The sequence below is a fragment of the Diorhabda carinulata genome, chromosome 6 (assembly GCF_026250575.1).
Source record: "Diorhabda carinulata isolate Delta chromosome 6, icDioCari1.1, whole genome shotgun sequence".
Taxonomy (NCBI): Eukaryota; Metazoa; Arthropoda; class Insecta; order Coleoptera; family Chrysomelidae; genus Diorhabda; species Diorhabda carinulata.
In genome coordinates, this window is record NC_079465.1 from 15,561,216 (window position 1) to 15,584,212 (window position 22,997).

Here is a 22,997-nt window from a genome sequence, read left to right on the forward strand (position 1 = left end):
GTATGTTTCCCTTCTTACATTATGCCTACGGAAGTATGCACGTATTGTTCGCCATAAAGCTTCAATTCTTTGAGTGTTTACTCATTTCTGAGATACGAACTCCATTATAACACACTGTCTCAAGGAGATAACCGTATTCTGTCCAGCAGATGTAAGCACGCCACTTATACGTCCGTATCTTTGTAACCTATTCCACATGTTTTAGGATAGGTAGGATCAATGTCTCTCGATCTCGGCGATTGTCAGGACAAACTTCTAATCTAAAATTTTCTAAGCCACCCCCAATACCCAATGGCCCTCAACAACTCTGCTTTTATGGAACTTGTGCCTGCTAAATTTAGCCTCATCTATCTGCACCACAGTACCCGGACCACTCACTCTGCTGATTCTAGTACCGCTCTATTATGACTTCCCTAGATCAATTGTACCAATTACTCACTTCTATATTTCGAATTCCGTTCATTATTTCATCAATACCACTCATAAAAATCAATATCTACAATAAGCAATTGTTTGTAATGAACAGAATTTAACTATCTTTATCAAAATCCTTATACATAGGGGTTTGTTAAAGATAAAAAGGATATAGACTACTCGATCGATCTATTTTCCTGATCCTTTTTATGATTACCTGTTCTTATAGCATCCAATTCGAGAGTTCGTAATATGCACTTAAAGTGTAGAAACTCCAACGTCATACGAAACAAAACTGTTTAAAAAAAAACAATTACAAATATACTTTTAGAAAGCAACGTTTGAACAAAGATTATTGAAATAATAAGGTTTTTATTATTCTTCATGTTTCCACTTTTATTATATGCAGTCAGCTGTTCCTTCATACACAACTCGCATAAATAAGACCCCCGATGAAAAACCCAAATTAGTCACCCAAAAATTGACTAGAGCCGTTGGAAGGGGACCATGACCTGAAGGAGGGAGTGAACCATATCCGAGAAGAGCCTGATCGCACCGAGGTACCGGGAAAGCAAGATATGGAGTTACTCCAGAACAACGACAAGATTATTCACTGGCATACAACATGAACGTGAGTAAAGTGGCTATGACTAAGATAGTGTTATTTTATAGTATAAGTTATTTTAAGGTATTTATATAGGATATCGTAACTATTAACACTACAAAAACAATTCAAAATAATTTAATAAAATATGTTATATTCACAAATGTTATAAAAAATATCCAGTGTAAAAATAAACATTACTTAAGCATTCTTTGAATACAATTTTTAAGTTAAATACAGAAAGATAATTCAGCTTTGAATATTTGCTTTAATATATAAAATACAATTTATTTAAGAATATTATTTATATTATCATTGATTATTTTTTTCAATCTCTTGTTAAATCATTTCATTTCTTATATTGTTCCATAATTTATATATACCTATACACAAAATGCCACTTTTAATTTGGTAATCAACGGTTTCAACTGAAATTATGTTAACGGTTTTATATACTTTATATAGTCACCAAATTGGAAAATAGCTTTCTTTGAAATGGTCGGAAAATGTTTTACAATTTTGGTTTTGATTTAGCAGAATGTAAACTTTGAAAACAATCAACCTATTTATTAAATTTCAAATTAGACTGAAATTTAGAAAAAATTGTAATCGAACTTAATGAAAAATTACTCTAGGATTCGATAACCTAAACAAACTTCGAATCTAATGTTTGAAGGATGGTTAATCTTGCTATTATTCTATACAAAACAATAATAAATGTATTCAATTCATTTTAATGGAAACATATATTCAATTCAAAGGATACAAACAAGTTTGAATCCATTATAATTGAACTCCTACACCAAATCTTCCACAAATTATTTCAAAAATGATTACCAATTTTTAAATAGACCAGTTTGTTAAAATCCCAACCATTATTTTATTAATAAAAGTGAAATATGAATATTTACAAACACAATACAGTCATCAAGAGAGAGTTGGCAGATGAGGACCAACAGGTAATCGGGTTAATGACAAAATATGTCACTCTATTCTTCTTTGGAAATTTCATACAACAGATATCAAAACAAAAAATATATAATAAATATCATATTTATGCTGAAAATATTATAAAAATACAAGCAATTTTCTTTTTTTAACACGAAGTCAATAGTAATAATAATGGTTGCTATTATTATGATTTTTGAGGTTAGGTCATTAACACAACAGATAGTTGACGATTATCAAATTAAATCATATATATTAAAGTGAGTTGATTTCATATTAGCAATCAATATAATGTCCTTATTCGTATTACAGTTTTCACAAACTTCAAAGTGTTCTTGGATCGAATAGAATATACTGTTCAGAATACACGGAGTGAGTATTTTTGGAAGAAACTAATAAAAAGGCAAGGTACCACAAATCATTTTCGAAAGATTGGGGAATGAAATTTCTAAAAATTGACCTAAAATATTTTATGGTGTAACACTAATTAAATAGAGGCGTGTAGTTTTACGACCTCGGAAACCTCAAACAAATTCAATCAGGATAAAAAATTTTGAGAAAGACTGTATGTACGCATTTAGCAGTAGGCATCCTAAGTTTAACCTAACAAAGCCAGAAATTACCAGTATTCATAGAATTAGTCTTCCACAAGGAACAAATCGGAAAATTTTTGGAAAGTTATAGGATTTGAAGGTAAAATATTCATCAATATACTTAAAGCCGATGAAATGGAAATGACTCTAATACTTGGAAAAAGTACAAAAGCAAATCTAAGCTAGAGCTATGGGGACAGAAGGAAAAATATGACGTTGTGCTGGAAATACAAAAACCTATTCTTCGGATTTAAACAATCATAGTAATGTCATATGTTCACCAATATGTGAATTTTATAAGGACAAAGGAAATTATTTATTATCCATGCCTCCACACACATTCAATTATATTAAGGCACTTCTTATTCCTCACTCAAAAAAATTTTTAACAAAAAATATATTTTTAAAATCAAGACCATACGAACGAATCTTGATAACTGCCGTCAACGGTATATGTACTAAAACCGACATTGTAAAAATTAATGCCCAAAAGGACTTTAACGAATTTAGCAAGGCTGTGATTCTCAACATTAGCAGCAGTTTCCAGAGGCTTTGGAAAGAGACCAGGTTGTGCTAGGAGCCTAGGTCAGTTGGGCATCACCTAAAATCTCACAAGTCTAGAGGTTCAAATTACACATGAATATTGTAATATAAAATTCACATGTTTTATCATTTTATCAAACACCCCAGTGTGCATTTGAACTTTTTTGCAAAATACAAAGAAATAAAAAACTACTGAAAAAGGTGCAAAAATACAATTTGATATCAAACAAAAAAAAGTTATCCTATTGGATGGAAACGGCAAAAACTACATTGTAAAAATAACATAAAATAGTAATATAGCAAAAGCACAATCATTTGTAGTAATTTCCCTCAACTATTGTTCTAACTTTTCAGTTAACATACATCATGTCAGTACAAACTTCATCCAATAATCTTGGTGGTGTCTATGAGGAGCATGACAACAAAAAATCATATTAGCCACGTGAAAATATTTTCAAAAGACTTCAGAAAAATAATAAACTTAGACGGAGAAAACGAACTTATAAGAACCAATTCAACACGAGGAGATCCATAAAATAACAAGGGAAGTCAAAAGACTAGAGAATTCTATAGCAGATAAGTTTCTGGGGAGTAAAAAATTTGGTTAGGTTAGGTTAGGTAATAGTAACAACCAGAACAAGAACGCAAAAGAAAAACAGCAAAGAAAAGATAGAACTTACAAAAAGAGTTAACATAATATAATAAAAGAAAATAGAATACATGAACAAAAAAGACATTGTGGAGGAATAATGGAGAAGGCAATATAATAGTAAATGCAGCAAAAAAATATATGTGGAACAGCAATAATAGTGAGCATGTAATACAAAAAACAGTTAGGAAAACAAAAATGTAAGAATTATTTAACAACTAAAGCAACTAAACCACTACGCCAACTCACAATTACACTGTTACAAGTTATCGTCTTCAAACACTAAAAGTAAACTAAAGTATAATCAGACTACAAGAAAGAAAAAATAGAAGTTAAAAGATTATCGAAGGAATAGAAACAGAAAGCATGGCGAAAATTTGTAAAGAAGATAACAAACGCCTAAAAAATATAGTATTCTTTGGAGCCATTGAGAACCCAAAAAAATAAATATTAATAAATTAATAAAAAATAAAAGCAAGTAAAGATGAGATTTCACTCATAAACATAAAAGACGTAAAACAAGATGATATAGAAAGATGGACACAATATTTCAGAGATATTTCAGAATGATACGATATAAATGAGGTGAAAATAGACTATAGGACAAGTATAAAAGTAGCAGAAAAGCGAAAAACAAAAGCTGAAGTAAGTTCAAAGTAAATACAACATGCAATATAGAAACTGACGCTAGGGAAAGTACCCGAAATAGAACAAATGACATGGTAGAAGTTATGTAATGGAAGTAAAATAAACATTGATAATGAAGAACATAATATATGGTACAAAAAAAGCACAAGAAAATTGCCAAGTTAGAATAGCTACACTAATATAATATAATCAAGGAAACACTACAAAAGAAATATATTGCGAGGACACTTAAACGGAAATAAAAAAAATAATTTAATGGATTACTAGAAAGATCGGAAAAAGAAAAACAATATGAAAATGATAGTAACTAAACTTAATAAATCCGTTGAGAAGTTCAATCTTCACTGTGATATGTGAGGCACTCATATTGAGTACTTGTAGGCTTTTATGTGACACTGGAATTGCTATTTTATTACATGTATCATTTATAACTGTAATTATAATTTAATAAATATACATACCATATATTAGTTCATGAAAAACCATTACATTTAAGTAAATTATGAACTTAATTGTACATTTGAAAAAATTGGAAAATTTCTACTCTGTAAGTCATAAGTTATGTTTGATTTTTATCAATTTTGAGTAGTTTCAATGAAATGAATATGTATAAACAATTATAAAGTATATATTAAATCGGAAAAAATTAGTAGAACTTCCTACCCCAGCATGTTTATTACTGTCTATAAAAAAGTTCAGATTACTTGTATGGTGATGACTAAAAAGTTAAAAATTCTTCCAAAAGTATAGCATGTAAATTTTAGGAAATACAAATAAATGGTAGTTCTTTTGAAATGGAGAATGATATGGAAAATAAAATACTACCTACATATTGGTGAAAATTTCATAATTTCACAATATATTCTAAAATATCTTCAACTCATTAATATAAATTTCACATTAATGCATTTGGCCATACGATTTACACATCGTAGCTTTTTTACAAATACATCTTATTACTTCTCATCAATTTGAACCACCACAATAAAGTAGTACATGATGAACACACCCAAGAAATTTCTTACCGTATCTTTTTCTAATTAAATCAATTATTAATGTACCAAATTTAATAAAAACCAATTAGATACGTTGATTGAATGACCATGGTTGACAAAAAAATCCTGTAACGTGATTTTCCCATTTCTATACAGTTATTCTTATACGGATGCATTGCCAATTTTGTATTTTATTACGGTAGTTAATTTCAAGACAGAATAAATAAATCTTTAGACCTTCTCCCCTGTAGACGTGTAGCAAACAGACTTAGTTGAGCGCGAGAGAGACTCGCAAATGTCTTAAGTGTCAAGTATGACGGCGTTTCCGTAATAAAGGAAGTTCAGTCAAGCAATATTCAGGACGTGGACTCATCACACTACTATATAACATCTGGTAACTTAGAACGCTGGAAGCATATCATAGAAAATCACGCAAACAGTGATGGTAACATCCGTGTAGAATGAAATGATGATGGACGGTAGAACTGATATCATCTCAGCATATGGCTTCTTATTGAAGATTAACAAAATTTTTCGACGTATATTACGTTGATTTACCCGTATTGTTAAGCAAATTTTTTGATGTGTCCGCTCAATTTCGGTCTTTATCAAACTATTAAAATTAGGTCTATTAAAAATCATTCAATTAAAAATTCGATAAATTAAAAGAAGCCTAAAATCGAGTCTTTGACAACTAGCTTATGAACGTGATTGTTGTGAGACGGTGGTGATAAAACACCAAAGTGCACAGTTTTTAATATATATTCCAACTTTTTGAATAACTAAGTATTCGTCAAACGTAATACATAGTTATTTGAAAGGTTGGAATATATATGTAAAAATAAAAAGTTTAATTTGGTGTTTTACTGCCACACTTCCACAATAAATCGTTTTGAATCAAGGTCTTATTCAATAAAAAATTAGTTTTCAAAATTGATTAAAAAATTTCACATTTCGAGTTTAATCAAAATATGATTTGACCATCTGCGTAATTATATTAATCAATGGATCACCTATATGGATATAGAAATAAAAGTCTATTTTAATCCCAATAAAAAAGTTTTTCTTTATGGTTATATCTCAAAAATAATTGGCAGTCGCCAATGAAATTATTCGTAGTTACATTGAAATTATAAAATAGAATTATGAAGTTTACTCAAATTTTATGAATCAATACAATAATGTAGATTGAAACAATTTGAGTAAAATTCATAATTCTATTTTATACATTTCAATAAATCTACGAATAATTAAATTGATGTCTGATACTTATTTTCAAGAAGAAACAAAAAATAAAATAAAATACAAATGCATTAACAAACCACAAAATATAAAAAAAACATACATTCAACTATAAAGATCCAAAAATTTTTGAAGGGGAATCTAATACTTGAAAAAGAGAAAAGAATTTTTAGAAATTATTCACACACATAGGAACGAGAAAGATGTCGATGATAAAAAAGACCTAAACAATGTGAGTAAAATTTATTCCATTTTATAAATTTAATAAGGAATAAGTTAATAAGATGGTTATTTTTCTGGTTGAAACAGATTTTCCTTTATATTTTGTTTTGATATTCATGTGATCTATTCTTTAATATCATTATATAAATTGTCAATGTCAAATCATATTTTGATAAAGACCGGAATAATCGAAGCATTAATTTTTTTATCTGTTTTTTAAAACCTAAAATAAAGATGATTTATTTCAATCCAGCTGCAAATTAATTATATTTTACAAATATTCATATACGGTTTGTATTTGCTTATGAATGTTTCATTTATTTCAATCTCTTAAATTACAATATAAATTTATTATGTTTTGTCTAATTGATCAACAAAATATGAAGCAATACTAAAATTTTCATACATCAACCGGCCTAATTCGATCAAATGAAAATCTAGAAATTATCTAAACATATAATTACAAAAAAATATTACAAATAGTTGAAATTGAATAAATACGAATATAATTGATAAATGTGTCAACAAGTTTAGTTTTTTACAAAAAAATAAAATCAATTATTTTAAAGTGATTAAAATTTTCAATTAGTTTGGACACTATTTAAATTACGGATGTTGCTGATATCAGTGTGTAAAAAACATGTTATATTGACTAATAACAGAAAACTACTGACATCAAAAGAAATTAACAAAAGACTGAAATATTTCATACCCTTTCGGCCTTATTTACACGCTAAAACTTAAAAAAATATATATATAGAGATTCGTTCAATTCCAAATATACAAATATATACCATTATTTACAATCCAAAACATTTACAAAATAAATTATGAAATATAAAATCTTTTTAATAATGTAAATCTTTTTTTGAGCGGTAAATTCGTTGTGCGTTGGTACTGTATTTTTGATGCTACGCCAATATTTCACTGAAAACAAACAAAAAATATTATTAGAACATGATCCATCTTGATATTAATGATAAAATACCAAAATGTATTTTTGTAATTTTAAACTCAAATTTTAAATGATATGTTTTACAGAATGGTAAATTGTTAATCCTCAATTCGTAGGCATATTTTAAAGGAATGTTACTTCAAAAGTCTCATTATTCATCAAAATACAAAATAAGGAAGACTAATTCGTGATAAATTTATTCGTAGTTACAATCTTTTATGTTGGAGATTACCCAAGTCATTATGAATTTGGTGGCATTCGCTCAAGTCAATTTGAATCTACGTAGTGCGGTAAATGGGTTCTCGGCCTCATATAGTAAATAGACTGAGTTCGCAAAAATTTTTATGCACGCAACAGTGACAAGCCTTAACAAGTTTTACACAAAGTTTCAATTTGCTGCTTCGATCCAATTTATTATAGTAGAGCTCGAACGAATACTCAGTCAAATTGTTTTGAAAAATTCTCAAATTGAGTTACGCGCTGATATTTATTTGAAAAACACCAACATAAATTAAAAACAGAATATAGGCTGTTTACAATAATTTGTGTCCAAAATTTTTAGCAATAAAAATTGATCTGAGTTATTTCCTTTGGGACGAAAGTCATTTGAGGTTTAGCCACGTGTGAGAGGTACTTTGACAATAAGTACACCAGAAAACATTAAATTAGTGGAAGAAATTATTATAAGTTACAGGTACCTAGATTAGATTAGATGATTTAGGGCGTAACGTCATCAATCTACCTCGCTAACACTTTGACATATTGATCTATTGCGTACCCAGGACTGTTCGCAGTAACGGCTTTGCAACATGAGCTACCTGTCTGGGAGATATGCGGCTTACCTCTTCTTGCATTTAAAAGCTTGAATTTAAGTAGTCTTTTTATATGAATTACCTCGTACTCACAAAGGAGGTGTTCGGCGGTTTTTTCTGGTTCAGCAAGAACTGTTGGGAGTTGCTACAATGTTCTTCAGATGGTAATTCATCGGACAGTATCCAGCAAGCACACCACTAACTTTCCTTAGCTCGTATTTGTTCAATGGAGAGGCCTTTTTACAACAGTTGCTTGTTTTTTACTTTTTTTTATACTTTTATCAAAAACAAACGAGAAGAGCAGTGGATTTTGTATGCATCCTTGCCTTACTCTTGATTGTTTTTGACATTTCATGTTTTGTTTTTGTAGCATTGGTTGTATTCTTCTAGGATTCTCCATATATAATTTCTATCCACGTTATCGAAAGCCACAAAGCAGGTGTTCGGCGGTTTTTTTTGATTCCTTACAGAAGTGACAAGATCTGTGTCGAGTTGGTATTTCACCGGACAGTATCCAATAAGCATACTAGTAACTCTTCTTAGCTCGTCTTTGTTCAATGAAGGGGCCTTTTCAGACCAATTGGTGGAATAGGAAAGAAATCTATTGTTTGTCGCGAGAAGTGTAATCCGATCAATTTTAACGGGTGATGAAACTATGGTTTTTTACCATAATACAACAACCAAGGAATGATATCAACGACAAAAAAGTGTTGACTGCAATATATTTGGACTACAAAGGTATCCTTTTGATTGAGTTTTAGGAATCAAATACAATCGTGAGGGCTCACTTCTCTGACTTACTAAGGGAGTTGCGTCAAAAAATTATCGAAAAAAGGCGCGGCAAAATCATTCGAGGTTGGCGCTTGTTTCATGGCAATGCTCCTCTTTCCAAGGCTACTGTACACGATTGTGGTTTCACAAAGATTGAACACTCATCATATAGGCCTGATCTAGCCCCATCCGACTATGTTTGTTCTTAAGTTAAGCGATTAACGAACATTTTTGTCTCTTAAAGATACATCATATTTTTATAGGGGCATAGAAGGATTAGTCTGCCATTCTGAAAAGTGTTTTTAAATAAAGGGAGAATATATTGAAAAATAATCACGCTTTTTTATTTTTTAACCTTTCTTTCTATGGTAGGCTAAGAACTTAAGGACCGCATAACTACGAATATGTGGTATTAAGCTTCAATGTTTAAATTACTTCTTTAACTGACTCCGATTATATCGAGATTTAGAGTTATAAAGAAAAAATAGAAAATTCCATTAGATTCACAAAAAACATAAGGATCGAGGATGAAATAAACACTCCAATAGTAAAATGTTTCTCTTAATATTGATTCCTGCATATGTTACAAATAAATAGAACCATGTCATTATCATTAATTTATAAATTGAGATTTTAATTACAATGAAGTGGTGGCACCCAATTTTATATGTGAAATCTATTAGTAACTTTTAGTTTATCCTTGTGTACTAGTTTTATTTTTACTTGAAGGAACAAAAATGCGGTCAAAAAAAATAGGGCTTCCAAACATTTATAGCATGCAGTTTGTTATTAATCACGTCCAATGTTGGCATTAAATTGACTTTATAAAAGTCATACACTATTCGTCGACTAACGTCTTTAGTTGCATCGTCTACTTTTATCAGTTGTTGTTTTAATTTTTCTTGTTGTTTCAAAAATATACAACAATATGAAATTACTATAAAATCATTTCTATTAATACAGTTTGGTATTTTTAGGTTAACAGCAACTTTTCAAATGCAAGCAGGTTGTAAGTAAAATTATTTTTATATATCCAATTTCAATATATATTAACGATTGCGAATTATGAAGTAAAATTGAGCAGAATTATTTAAATATTCTTCCAATTTCAAATGTCAGAGAACAACTTCTAAGGATATAGACATAATAAAGATAAAGTCAATTTGTTCTAACATGGGCAGATGGCTTTAATCTACGGTATTGAACAGCCATGTGAAATAAATTCGTTAATAAAAAACGAGGCGTGTTGAGGAAAACGCTTGGACATGTCGATTTATATTTTTGAATTCGCATTCTCTTCAAAGAAAAGAAATTATAAAGGATCTGTCATGTGACAGTGGCCATTACGATATTTCTTATTTTAAATGCAGCCCCTGTATATTACTCATTTTTTGGATATTTCAGAAAATTTTAGATATTATAAATGTATAATGTCCTATACCTATATTCTACTGTTTCGGAAAAGTGTTTTCAGATTTATTTACAAAATTAACATTTAAAAAAAATTATTTCACATATTCGCTACATTATACTGAAAACCAAGTAATGCAAAAAACATTAATTTCAATGTAAGAGATTTGCAAAATGCTCGCCATGAACGTCTTGGCAACATTCTGCTAATCTGGGACAGAAATTCTTCTAACATTACTCAATATCTCTGATGTGAATGACATATCCCCACAAAAAGTCTAATGGCGTCAGATCAGGAGATCATGCTGGGCATTCTATCAATTCGCGCCCACCTATCACCAATTGGGAAATATTTGGTTAGGTACTCCCTGAAATTGATTTGGTAATGGACTGATGATCCATCTTACTAAAACCATATTATCTTCGCGGCTTGTGGGTTTGCTGGATCAAGATATAAGTTTGTCAAAGTTACCACAACATTATTTTGGAGCAGTTCTAAATATTTATCTCCATATAAGTTGTCATCAATAAAAAAAGGGGCCTACGATATGATTTCCAACAACTTTTTTAGAATGTTATGTATGTTCTTGTCTCATCCAGTGAAGATTCTTATTAGACTAATAGCGGCAATTTTCAAGATTTACATGACCCTGTAAATGTGCTCTCATCAGAAAATAAAACATCTTTTAATTGGATGATATTTTTATACAACTGATCACTACTGTCATGCAAGCAGACAATTTGTTAAGGGTATGCTTTTTGAACGAGATCAAACAATTTTTTTTTGTATTTCTTTAAAATCATATCAGTTAAAAGGAAGGCTGGAAAGCTCACTTTCTCGATATCAAGAGGTGAGTAGGAAATAAGTATTGAGTGTAATGTAGCGAATTTTTGAAATACATTTTTTTTAATGTTAATTTTTATAATCAATCTGAAAATACTTGATATTTCCGAAACAGTTGAAGATAGGAATAGGACATTGTACATTGATTATGTCTAGAATTTTCTGAAAAATCCAAAAATTGAATAATATACAGTGAGTTGGATTTAAAAGAAGAAATATGGTTTTTCTTTGAGAAAGCTGCGCAATACCCTCATTTATTTAGTAATGAATTTATTACTTTTGGTTGTTCCACATCGTATAACCTGTTATTTTTTTCTTACTATATTATAGTATATATACTATATATTATGTAATATAATTTAGCAAAGAAATATGGGTTCCAAAACAATGCTATTCGATTTATCTGAAATTACACAACACACACCAGGACTCAAGGTAAAGATAATTTTGTTTTTAATTTAAAATATTACATGGGTCTGCCAGCATATATATATCAATGAATTTAGCAAAAAATACATAATTTTATGTTAGTAGTAATTTTGGTTCTGACTGTCGATTTATAACCATCGCTGTTGTGTATACAATTCTAACCATTATAGTGACAATTTGTTGGCGAAGTTTCGATAGTTCCTTTAAATAATTATTGTGTTTTGAAATGAGAGTTTAATGAATTGTAATGCATTAATTCCCATATCCTCACACATATTTCAAACATTTTACAAGTATCTCAACAGGCCTTATAACCTTGGATTCGCTCCTACTGCTTTCCTCCATTTATTTTTATTCATAGCTGCTCCACGATAGTTCTTTATTCCTATTACGTATTTCTAAATCTTCTCTACATGCTTTTATCCACATTTTCCGTGGATGCCGTTTCCTCTCCTCTTAATAAGGATTTTTTTATTCAACTATCTTCATCCATTCTGGCTATATGCCCCATCCAATAGAGTCTTTTTACTCTGTCCACATATCCCATCTCAGCTTGACCATTCAGTGCTTTGATCTCTGCATTCGTTCTCCTTATCTACCGTTTCTGCTCCTCCACTCCTCCGAAAATCCTTTCTCTTCCATATGTTTTGTTTCCTTTTTTTTATTCATGATCCAGTACTTATTGCCACCAGCTCCGTTGGTTGTATAACTGTTTTGTAAATGCTCAACTTGGCGTCTCTTGAAATATATCTTGATGTTAATAGTCCTCCTAGGATTCCAATCGTTTTGTCGCCTCTCTCGCCAGTCTTTTGCCGATTTGCCTGGTTTGTCACTGTCACTCCCAGGTATTCGAACTCCTGGATTTTATCAAATGTTTTGCTCTGTAGTTATTTTTAATAGGTTGAAGTTATTCAAATCTATTTTATCTCCATATATTTGATATTTTGTACCACATCATCTGCGTTGGGAAGCATTATTTTACAAGATATCTGAAGGATATAAACAAATTAAATTCTGGTCTTAACATTTGATGTGTTTCAACTTTAATTATTCAATGCAATCTTTTACTTATATATTTTATACATTTTAAGTTTTTTTCTACTCATTAATAAATATCAAAGCAGTTTGACTGAAAAGTTACTTTTCGATTAAGTTACTTTAGTGTAAAAAATAGTTCATTTTTCAACAAAAACTCCTTTTAACCACTGATATTTAACCTTTTCAACCCCACCGAGACATATATGTCCCGCACATATTTTCAACTCTACCTTCGGGCTGAATAAGCAAGTGTAAAAAATTTCACAGGTGCCCTGCCAGTGAGCAGTTTTTTCAGAACAGATGCATGGAAGAATAAAAGTTTTGCATTCTAGCAGCCATTTTAACCGAGAAACAGAAATCTGTGCATGCAAATTGTTTTCTTATTGTATTCTTTTGCCGAATCAATCAATTTATTTCATGTAAGTGCATTTTCACAGTACCTTTTGAAAAAAATCAATATTATGGCACATATGTGTGTTTTATTATTGGGATATTATTGTCCCACTAGTACTTGAAAGATATCTATGCCCAATTCTCAAAGAACGTCATTTCTCTATTTTTAGGCTTTCAAATATCATTATGCACGCTCGTAGGAAAGGATTGACAAACGGAGAATTAATAAAATTGTTGAATGAGCCAAATTCAAGTAATGAATGTGTAGGAGGATTCAGATGTAGATAAAGAATATGTGCCTAGCTGCTCTGACAGTGATAGTTATGAAGAATTGGGACAAAATGCAGGAGCTTGGAAACAAATCCTAAACGAAATCTGTCGTATCTCGAGCATTCTTCAAAATCATCGGCTGACTTGGAATCTGATTTCTCACCCGAGGACATAGAACAGGTATCAAAACAAAAATACAAGATAACGAAGAAACTGCCAATAAATAAAGCTACTGATAATGTCATTTGGTCAAATATTGCTCTAGATTTTGAGCCACGGCTTCATATTTCCCAGAACCGTTCAACTGCAATATTAGCAAAAATCAACAGATCATCTAATGAACTAGAGTGCTTTACATCTGTCTTTCCATGAAGTCTTCTGATTTTTATTTCCCAGTGTACCAACCAGCATCTTGAAATATTGAGACGAGAAAAAAGTAGTAATTCTTGACACAGACCCTTCAGAATTTATGCTGGTTTTGGGAGTTATGCTTGTTATGTCCTATAATCGAGTGCCGAACATTTCAAATTATTGGTCTAACAGTTTTTCGATGGGCAATGAAGCTATCAAAAGTGCAATTTCTCCTAACAGATGTTGATTGCTCTTAACAAAAATGCGCTTCAACGAGCCACAACAACAACAAACAGTATCTTCTCCTAAAATCGATAAAACGTGGGATAAAAGTGTGGAAAAGATGCGATGCTTTTACGGGCTATATGGATATATATTCAGAAAAAGATATGAATACTTGGAGAAAAAGTTGTTGCAAAGCTTGCTTTAACAATAAATAATCTTGATGTAACCCTAGCCTTTTACAGGTTTTTAACAAGTGTTCGCCTTATAGATACCATATCTTTTCCTTCTATTGGTACTTGCATATCTCGTATGAGATACGCAAAAATTCTCCGATAAAAAAATGCAAAAAGTGGATAAATGTTGTAAATGCACATATAATATTTCAAGAAGTGAAAAATAAGAAAATGCGTCTGTGGTAATTCATTGTCCCCTAGCTGAATCAATGATGGTACTAGGAAAAGAAAATTCAACAGTCAAAAGAACAAAATCGGGTCGACGTTCAAATGCAACAAAACTCATGATGAATATTGGGGACCATTTGCCATTGGAAAGACCAACAAGCCAAGCAAAATAAGAAAACATGAACAGAAACTGTGTGCACAATGTGCAAAATTGCACTCTGCAAGAATTGTTTTGCGTTGTATCATAAGTAGAAAGTTGTATCATATATATTGTAAAAGGATGTTATCTAATAATTTTTTTTCTTTAATTTCTTATTTCTTAGAGCTTTTGATATATTAGTGCATCTCAATGTTCTTAATTTTAGGTATCTTCTGTTTCAAAATTAGGTTTTTTAATAATTTTTGGAAGATAAAATTTGACGTTTACTTTTCTTTAAGTCTTTATCAAAATATGATATTGACACTGACAATTTGCGTATTTCATCATGAATATCAAAATAATAATAAAATCAAACTAGAACTTTGTTCTAATAAGAAAAATTAATTTTTCCTTAGTCCTTACAATATGTAGCAGTACTTAATCAATCAAATTATTTGTAGTTTTATTAGAATTTACAAAAGAGCTATAAATTTTACTTAAATTATTTAGATCTTTTTTATCATTTATAGCTTTTTCGTTCTTATGAATGTAAACCATTTCTAAAAATTCTCTTTTTCGTTTATAAGATTCCGTTCCAAGAATTCTTGAATCTTTGTAAATGAATTCATGTTTTTTTGATATTTCATGGTTCATTAACGCAGTTTTATTTTTTTTTATCGTATTGAGGACCTTTTAGTCTATTTTCTAAATACTGAGATGTCTGCCCTATGTAGACAGCGTCACAATTATTACAAGGCACTTGATATATAAAATTACTTCTTTTGTTTTTTGGTGTACTGATATCATATTTATTAAAATAATTTGATAGTTGTTGGGAAAGTCCTTGTACATATGGTAAGGAAAAATGTTTTGTTTTTTAATTGATTGTAGTGTATGTTTATCCTTTTCTTGAATATGTTGTTCATCATTTTTTCCGGAAAAAAGTCGAAACGTCAAATTTTATATTCCAAAAATTATTAAAGAAACTAATTTTAAAACAGAAGAGACCTAAAATCAATTACATTAAGATGCATTAATAATTTTTTTTTAACCAGGAAACAGAACTTTCCACTGTACATTATATCGTCCTATATGTAGGGTAGAATATTGTTATTTCCACTTTATTTGACACTTTAAAGTCATAATTTACCCTTTTTTTTGTGGAAAAGAAAAAACTGGTATTGAAAGAGTTGAGAACTTCTACACAATTCGGTTTGTCAATGCCATCGTATCATTTGTTTGATATAGCTTTACACAAAGCTATTTTTTTTTTATCAGAAAGTATATTTATGTTATATACTTATAAGGAAGCCTTCTCCAATAAACGCAACAGCCGCAGGACACTTTCAGAAGTATTTCAAAGTGTTAGTTTTAATAATTAATTGTTAGAGATGGGTCAAATACTTAGACAAAATCATCTTAAAATAAATAATTTCTCGTACTTGCTTACTTATTTCAGAAAATTAACATGGCATCAAGTATTTGTTATTATCAGTCTTAAAAAAACTTTCCTAGTAGGAATATCTGGAGGTAACAAAATTGAGCCAAACTTGAAAGTTCTCTTTTGAAATTTTGGCCAAATAACAAATTATTTATTAATTTTACTGGGGGATATGGTTGAGAAAATTACAAATTACATACATAAATACAAGGTTCTCAGTCATTATATAGACTTGGTTATATTTGTGAAGCATTAATCTTTCTTTTGAAGAAATTGTTTTAACTAATAATAAAACTGCCAGAAATTGGAGAATATTACAAGTTATAAAGCTTGATGCTTTTGTTAATGGTACTATCATATGAAAAATAAAATCATGCAATATAAGGATGTTTAAATAATAGTAGTGAATATTAAAAAAAGTTCCTAAAAATTTTTTTGAACTACTAAACGTAGCTCCACTACTTTTCATCACCAAAAAAAAAACAAGAATTGTGCAATGATATATTCGCAATAAATGAATGTGTCAGTTTTCCAAAAACAAAAAAACTGTTTTTGCAACTCGTACAACCATATGTATCACAGTGCTGCGTTTTTCTTGATTCGGGCAAATTGGAATATATTGCAATACAATTACAGTACAGTACAATACAGCACAGCTTATTCCTTATGTGAACAACGGAGCTAACTTGGGTGGCTAAAAAGAACCTTTCAAGGACAAAAAATTTTCAGGATAGATTTTTTAATATTAAAGACATACCACATTTCGGCACCTTTTTCTCATCTATAAATCCAAGTGGAGGGTGCCACCTTTTGAGCATATTTTTCGAATGAAAGCTCAGCAAAAGCGTTAATTTTTTGAAGAGGCGAACTGTCTTATTGTTAAAATTAGTGTTATGGTATTGTATTACTTAAATTGGGCATAATAGCTATTACTCTAATAAAAATATTATATAGTTTGCCAATCCAGCAACCAAAAATTATTTTTGGGTAGTTGTTAATATGAAGCACAATAGCTAACACCTACGTTAGATTTCAGGAATTTTAGAAAAACACTGATGATGTAGAATAATCTAATTCGTTTTCATCCAGACTATACTCAATAAGTGGAGAATCTAACTTTAAAGATGTTGCCCTGGAATGGCAAATTAAAAATGTATAATAACAAAACTGAAACAAAATATACTGTTCACATTTTTATTAAAATAATACTTATTTACCTTGTTAATTCTCTTCCTGATATTAAAGCTGTTCGCGACCTTGACCTCACTAATTGGGCTCTTCTTTCAGCTGCAATTAGAAATGAACAAGTTAAAAATTAACTTTATACATGATATGCTGTGCATACACTATCTATCAATGATATAAAGTAAACAATACCAATGAAATTGGTATAATGTTGTATAATCTGTATGAATTTAGAAACCAGTCCCTCCACTTAGTCTATTATGCTTCATTTAAAAATCAAACTTTTTACTAAATATAAAATCTTTTAGTACATAATACATATTTATACAATCTCTGATTTTACTATATTTGGTGAAGCGAGGGAAAACTCGAAACAACGACTAATTTTACTACTAATTTTTTGCTTAAATCAAAAACCGAAGTTCTGATTTCTAATTGTCGCAAGAGATCATAAGTTGAAAATTTAAAATTTCATTTGGATAATTTTCTCTCTTTAATATTAATACTTATATATCACAATCTCACAATAATCCAATTCATACCGTGCTTGGCAAAGAATTTGTTCGAATTTATATATAACGTATAAACGTAATTTTTGAAAGATTATTATATAACATTATTAAAAAATGCATTAGTTAATCGGGAACATGTGACTCAAAATACAACATTAAAAATGACAATTAACAAAAATATAGAATGTTGATTTTTGTTGCTATTCAATTGGTTTATTTTAAGATAGGTTCGGTTAAGTCATTATGAATGAAGTTGAATTTTTATGTAGTTACGGATGACGTTGAATTTTTTGTAGAATATGTTTTTCAAAATCTAAAAGATGAGCATAAATCACCTTTTTCATTAATCTGTCAGGGTATAATTTGCTGTCACTTTTGTTATTCGATTAATGAATGGCCTCTTAGATTAACTAATTTATTTTTCAATAACAATTTTAGGAAGTTTCATAAACAGTGTTAGTCAATTTATTGGTTGATGCTCTATCTTTGATTTTAGTAGAAGCAGATTCAACTATAAGGTATTGTCTGTACCTTATCTTTATATTATATCGTTTACAGATTCCAAAAATATAAAAAAAAATTCATAGGATTCAAAAATCAATAATCAAATGGACAAATAACATAATAAGGAGTCTATTGATTCTGGTCGCTATTCAAATTGTTGTGATTTTTTTTTTGTTGGTTGGATTATAAATGATAAAAAACTTTTATAGTATAGATCAGGTGATATCGTTATGCGTGTAGTTGAAAATTTATTGGTTAGATTATGAATATTGAATTTTTATATAAAAATACATTAGGAGTAGGCGCAGTATATATCCGAAATCACTTTAAAATGTAAACGCCTTGTATTGATCTTTACAATAAATATTTTTTTAATTAAATATTTCAATTATGCTTATTCTCAATTTCAAAAGAACAATTAGGAATACCATATTTTCAAATTATGCCTTGAATATAATAACTAATATACCATAAAACAATTTAAAAGTTTTAGAGATGCCAGAAACATATTTTCAAAAGGTTATCTATGTATAACTTATATTGATTGAACCTGATTCGGCATATCCTACCTATATAAAATAATATAAAATTACTAACATATTCGGTTTATGGATGAATTATAACTATATGAAAAAATTATTCTCAATTCATGTTTTTTTGTGAAAATAATAAAAACAAAATATGTATACACATCTATATAATCAAACACATACCTAAGAATTCCCAAATGCATTCTAAGGATGTTTTAAGAACTTATTAAAATATTATGTAGATTGAATAAAATCTGTAATTACCTCCAGCTGGTCGGTGACCCCTACGCTTCTTTTGTTCTCTTCCAAAAGCACTACCAGTAGAAAGAGCTTCTAGTAGACTAAAAAAAGAGAATGTTCAATTAGTTAGTTCAAATTATTATGTTTATATTAAGGGTAAGTAAAGAAATGAGATTATAGTAACCAACATTTATATTAGATGACTTACCTATCCATGACCCCTTCTTGGGTCTCGGAAGGATTCATATCTATCAGCCTTCGTTTGTTTCTCTCTTCCTTTTCTTGTTCCTGTTTTAATTTTGCCAACCTGGCCTTTTCCTTCTTTTCTTCGATTTCTCTTTCCCGCTGATTATCCGCTTTCGCTTGCTAAAAGTAGACAATTAACGAAAAATATGTAAGAACAAAAAAAACTCATCATAAAACTTTTTGTTGAATATAAACCTAATTTCTTGATACTTACCAAGAAACTATCTTTAAATGTTTTCAAATCTGTAAAGAATTCTTCTAATGTATATTTCTGCTTGTCGAAGGCATAATATTCGGCTAGATCGCTGTAAAGGTTCTCTACTTTTTTCAACATTTTTTGCATTATGTCACATTGTTCTCTTGCTTCTTCCGCGAATTTCTAAAATTTAACATGTTATTACAATAGATTCTTATGAACAATAGTACCTTTTCTCTTGTATGTTTTGTCGGGCATACGAATATCAATTTAAAATATTTCACCAACATAATTCCAATCTATCAGTTTAGGTACCGACCTGAACTGTCTCTATAGATTAGAGCATATTTTACAACACAACAAAAGACAATTTTTGCAAATTAAATCGAAAAATAATGAAAGAAGTGTCTAACAAAAGTTCTTTGTTTACAGCACGAGGATGAAAATCAGCTGATGTTGATATTAACTTGAAGTGGCCTATTGAAATTTCCTTTCAAATAACTTCAACAAAATTATATGGAATTAAATCTGGTGACTTGATCGCAACAAGTGAAGAAATAATTCTATTATTCTTGAAGATATTTTTGTTTCTTAAGCCGTCAGAATTGTATACACAGTAAACAATCCAAAAAAATATTATGTACTCAATAAATGACATATTCGATTGAAATTATATTTATTGAATGATATTTTGGAAAGCTATTAAGCCTCTTTGCAATTCGACAGTTTGAATACAATGAAAATAAGAGCTGCCCAAGAAATGATGCAAGCAATAATTTTATTATCTCATCAGAAGACAATTCTGTAAAGTGAAAATATATCCTAAAATTTCACATTAGGTACACTTAGACAAAAACTGATGTCCTAACCGATATTACTAGTACCAATTAATACTAATAATAACTAAAAAGTTGCTATTTATGTCTTAGTTCTTATCAACACACCAAAATGTTAATTTAGAGGAAGATGAACTTTATATTTAATGCTGTTTAAATAGGTTCTAGAATTGAGAAAGCAAATATAAACCTGATAGGATTAATACATCACAAACATTGCCTAGTATTTATAGACATTCCAATAATGTTGAAAAGTTAAGACAGATAATGATACAGTCGGAGAAGAATGCAGCAGCCTAGGTCTGGAAATGAGCGAGAAAAACAGACGAAATATTTGAAAAGAAGCAGAGGTGAAAGAGATGGAAACAGGAAATTAGAAATAGAAACTAATGCAATCAATCACAATTTAGTACAAACTGCTTTCACAATACTTAAATGTATGTGTTTTCAAAGTTTTTTTTTATGAAAAATTACAAAAATAATTTGAGAAGTAAACCATTTTAGTTTCCAAGTAAAGAGTAAATATTGCGTTTCTTTTGATAAAAATTTATTAAATTTGTTTATTATTGAAAGTCAAAATCGAAATTCAAGTTGTGATGAATGTGCTGACCCATACTATTACAAAAAAGTTATTGGAGCCAGTGAAGATTTAATGTAGCTTATACAACTGTGTTAAGGATATTACGACACACCAATCCTAGCATGCGGTACATAATCTACAAGTTAGTACTGAAACTGTTCCATTACACAGAGAAAAATTTAATTTGAGATCCAGGTGCCCTATATTAACCCGAGACCATCAAAGAGAAAGACTACATTTTACCATAAAACAAAAAAAATCAGGTTGAGGTTTGATAGAGTTCTTCAATTTCTTATTTCTCAGACCTTTTGATATATAAATGCATCTAAAATTTTCAAAATTTCAAAATTATTTTTTTTGATAGTTTTTAAAAGAAAGATAAATTTTGACGTTTCGACTTTTCTTTAACAAAATATGATATTGACACTAACAATTTGCTTATTTATATTGATCTATAGATCACCTTCATCATGAATATCAAATTAAGGATAAAATCAACTTACAACTTTGTTTCAATAAGAAAAATTAATTTTTCCTTTGGTTCCCACATCTCAAATATATAGCGTAATAAGTTAAATTTATTAGTAATTACAAAATAGAGCTATATATTTTACTTAAATTATTTAGATCTTTTTTATCATTTATAGCTTTTTCGTTCTGATTAATGTGAACCATTTCTAAAAATTCCCTTTTTCGTTTTTTCGTGTATTAGATTCTATTTCAAGAATTTTTGAATCTTTATAATTGAATTTATGGTTTTTTGATATCTCATAGTTCGTTAATGCAGTTCTATTTTTTTATCGTATTGATGACGTCTTAGTCTATTTTCTAAATATTGAGATGTTTGCCCTATGTAGACAGCGTCACAATTAGTACAAGGCACTTGATATATAATATTACTTCTAGATCTATCAGTCAACCTTATTATCACTGATCATTTTTGTGATATAGGATGACACGAATTGAAGTTTAAATATCTTGAGGACCAAGTTGGTTTCGTATACCATTCTGTTCTTATGTTATTGTTAATTTTATATAATGTGACCTCAAGAAAATTGATTCTATTATTTTGCTCAACCTCGATTGTGAATTGAAGTTTTTCATGATAAGAATTGAAATGGAAGCTTCCATAGCACAACCATCAATTTGTTTGTATATTTCATTTTCATATTTGAAATATGTTGTAAGTGTGAGTTCTATAACTTTTATAAATTTAAATTGAAGTATTTCTGTATATTCTTTAATTTAGTCCTATTTTTTCATTAATATATTTTTCACAATGGTAATAGGAATATTTGTATATAAAGAAACCACATCTAACGAAATAAATACATATTCATTAGGAATTTTGATACTTTTAATTTTTTCTTTGAAATCCCATGTGTTTTTGATATAGTATTTGTTTTGATATAAAAATTTTTTAAAAATATTTTTCAAATAATTAGATATTGGGGTAAGAGGAGTTTAAATACTTGAAACAATCGGTCGAAGGGGAATGTCAGGTTTGTGGAGTTTTGGTAAACCATATATTTGAGATTTCTTGCTAATGCACAATAACGCCAGGGCGCATACTGCTCATGTCGTCAGAAATTTTCTACAAAAAGTTGACACTGAACACACTGTTTACATTAACCACTACATCAACACTCACAATTACAATAACCAAGTTATCGTCTTCAGAAACTGAAGACGATAACTTGATTACACAGTGTAATTATGAGTGTGGTGTAATGGTGGTCTAAACAGTGTATTCAGAATGAATATCGCCAACGCTTCCAGAAATTCCAACTTAGTTATGATTATTCCACTGTCAATGGAACTGAACAGGTAC

The 22,997-nt window shown here is 29.5% G+C and overlaps 1 protein-coding gene across 3 annotated transcripts in view; it reads right to left on the minus strand.

Annotated features, from left to right (window-relative positions):
* Positions 1-1,140: 1,140 nt before the first annotated feature.
* The window catches only part of LOC130895943 (protein diaphanous), a 145,045-nt gene continuing 123,188 nt past the window's right edge, over positions 1,141-22,997 (minus strand). For all 3 annotated transcript variants that reach the window (XM_057803605.1, XM_057803604.1, XM_057803606.1), the window contains 5 exons: positions 19,769-19,933; positions 19,517-19,674; positions 19,333-19,409; positions 17,555-17,624; positions 1,141-7,785 (listed from right to left, as the gene is read on the minus strand). In XM_057803605.1, coding sequence (XP_057659588.1) covers positions 7,770-7,785; positions 17,555-17,624; positions 19,333-19,409; positions 19,517-19,674; positions 19,769-19,933 — 486 coding nt within the window. In that variant the 3' untranslated portion in view covers positions 1,141-7,769. The remainder of the gene's footprint in view (positions 7,786-17,554; positions 17,625-19,332; positions 19,410-19,516; positions 19,675-19,768; positions 19,934-22,997) is intronic.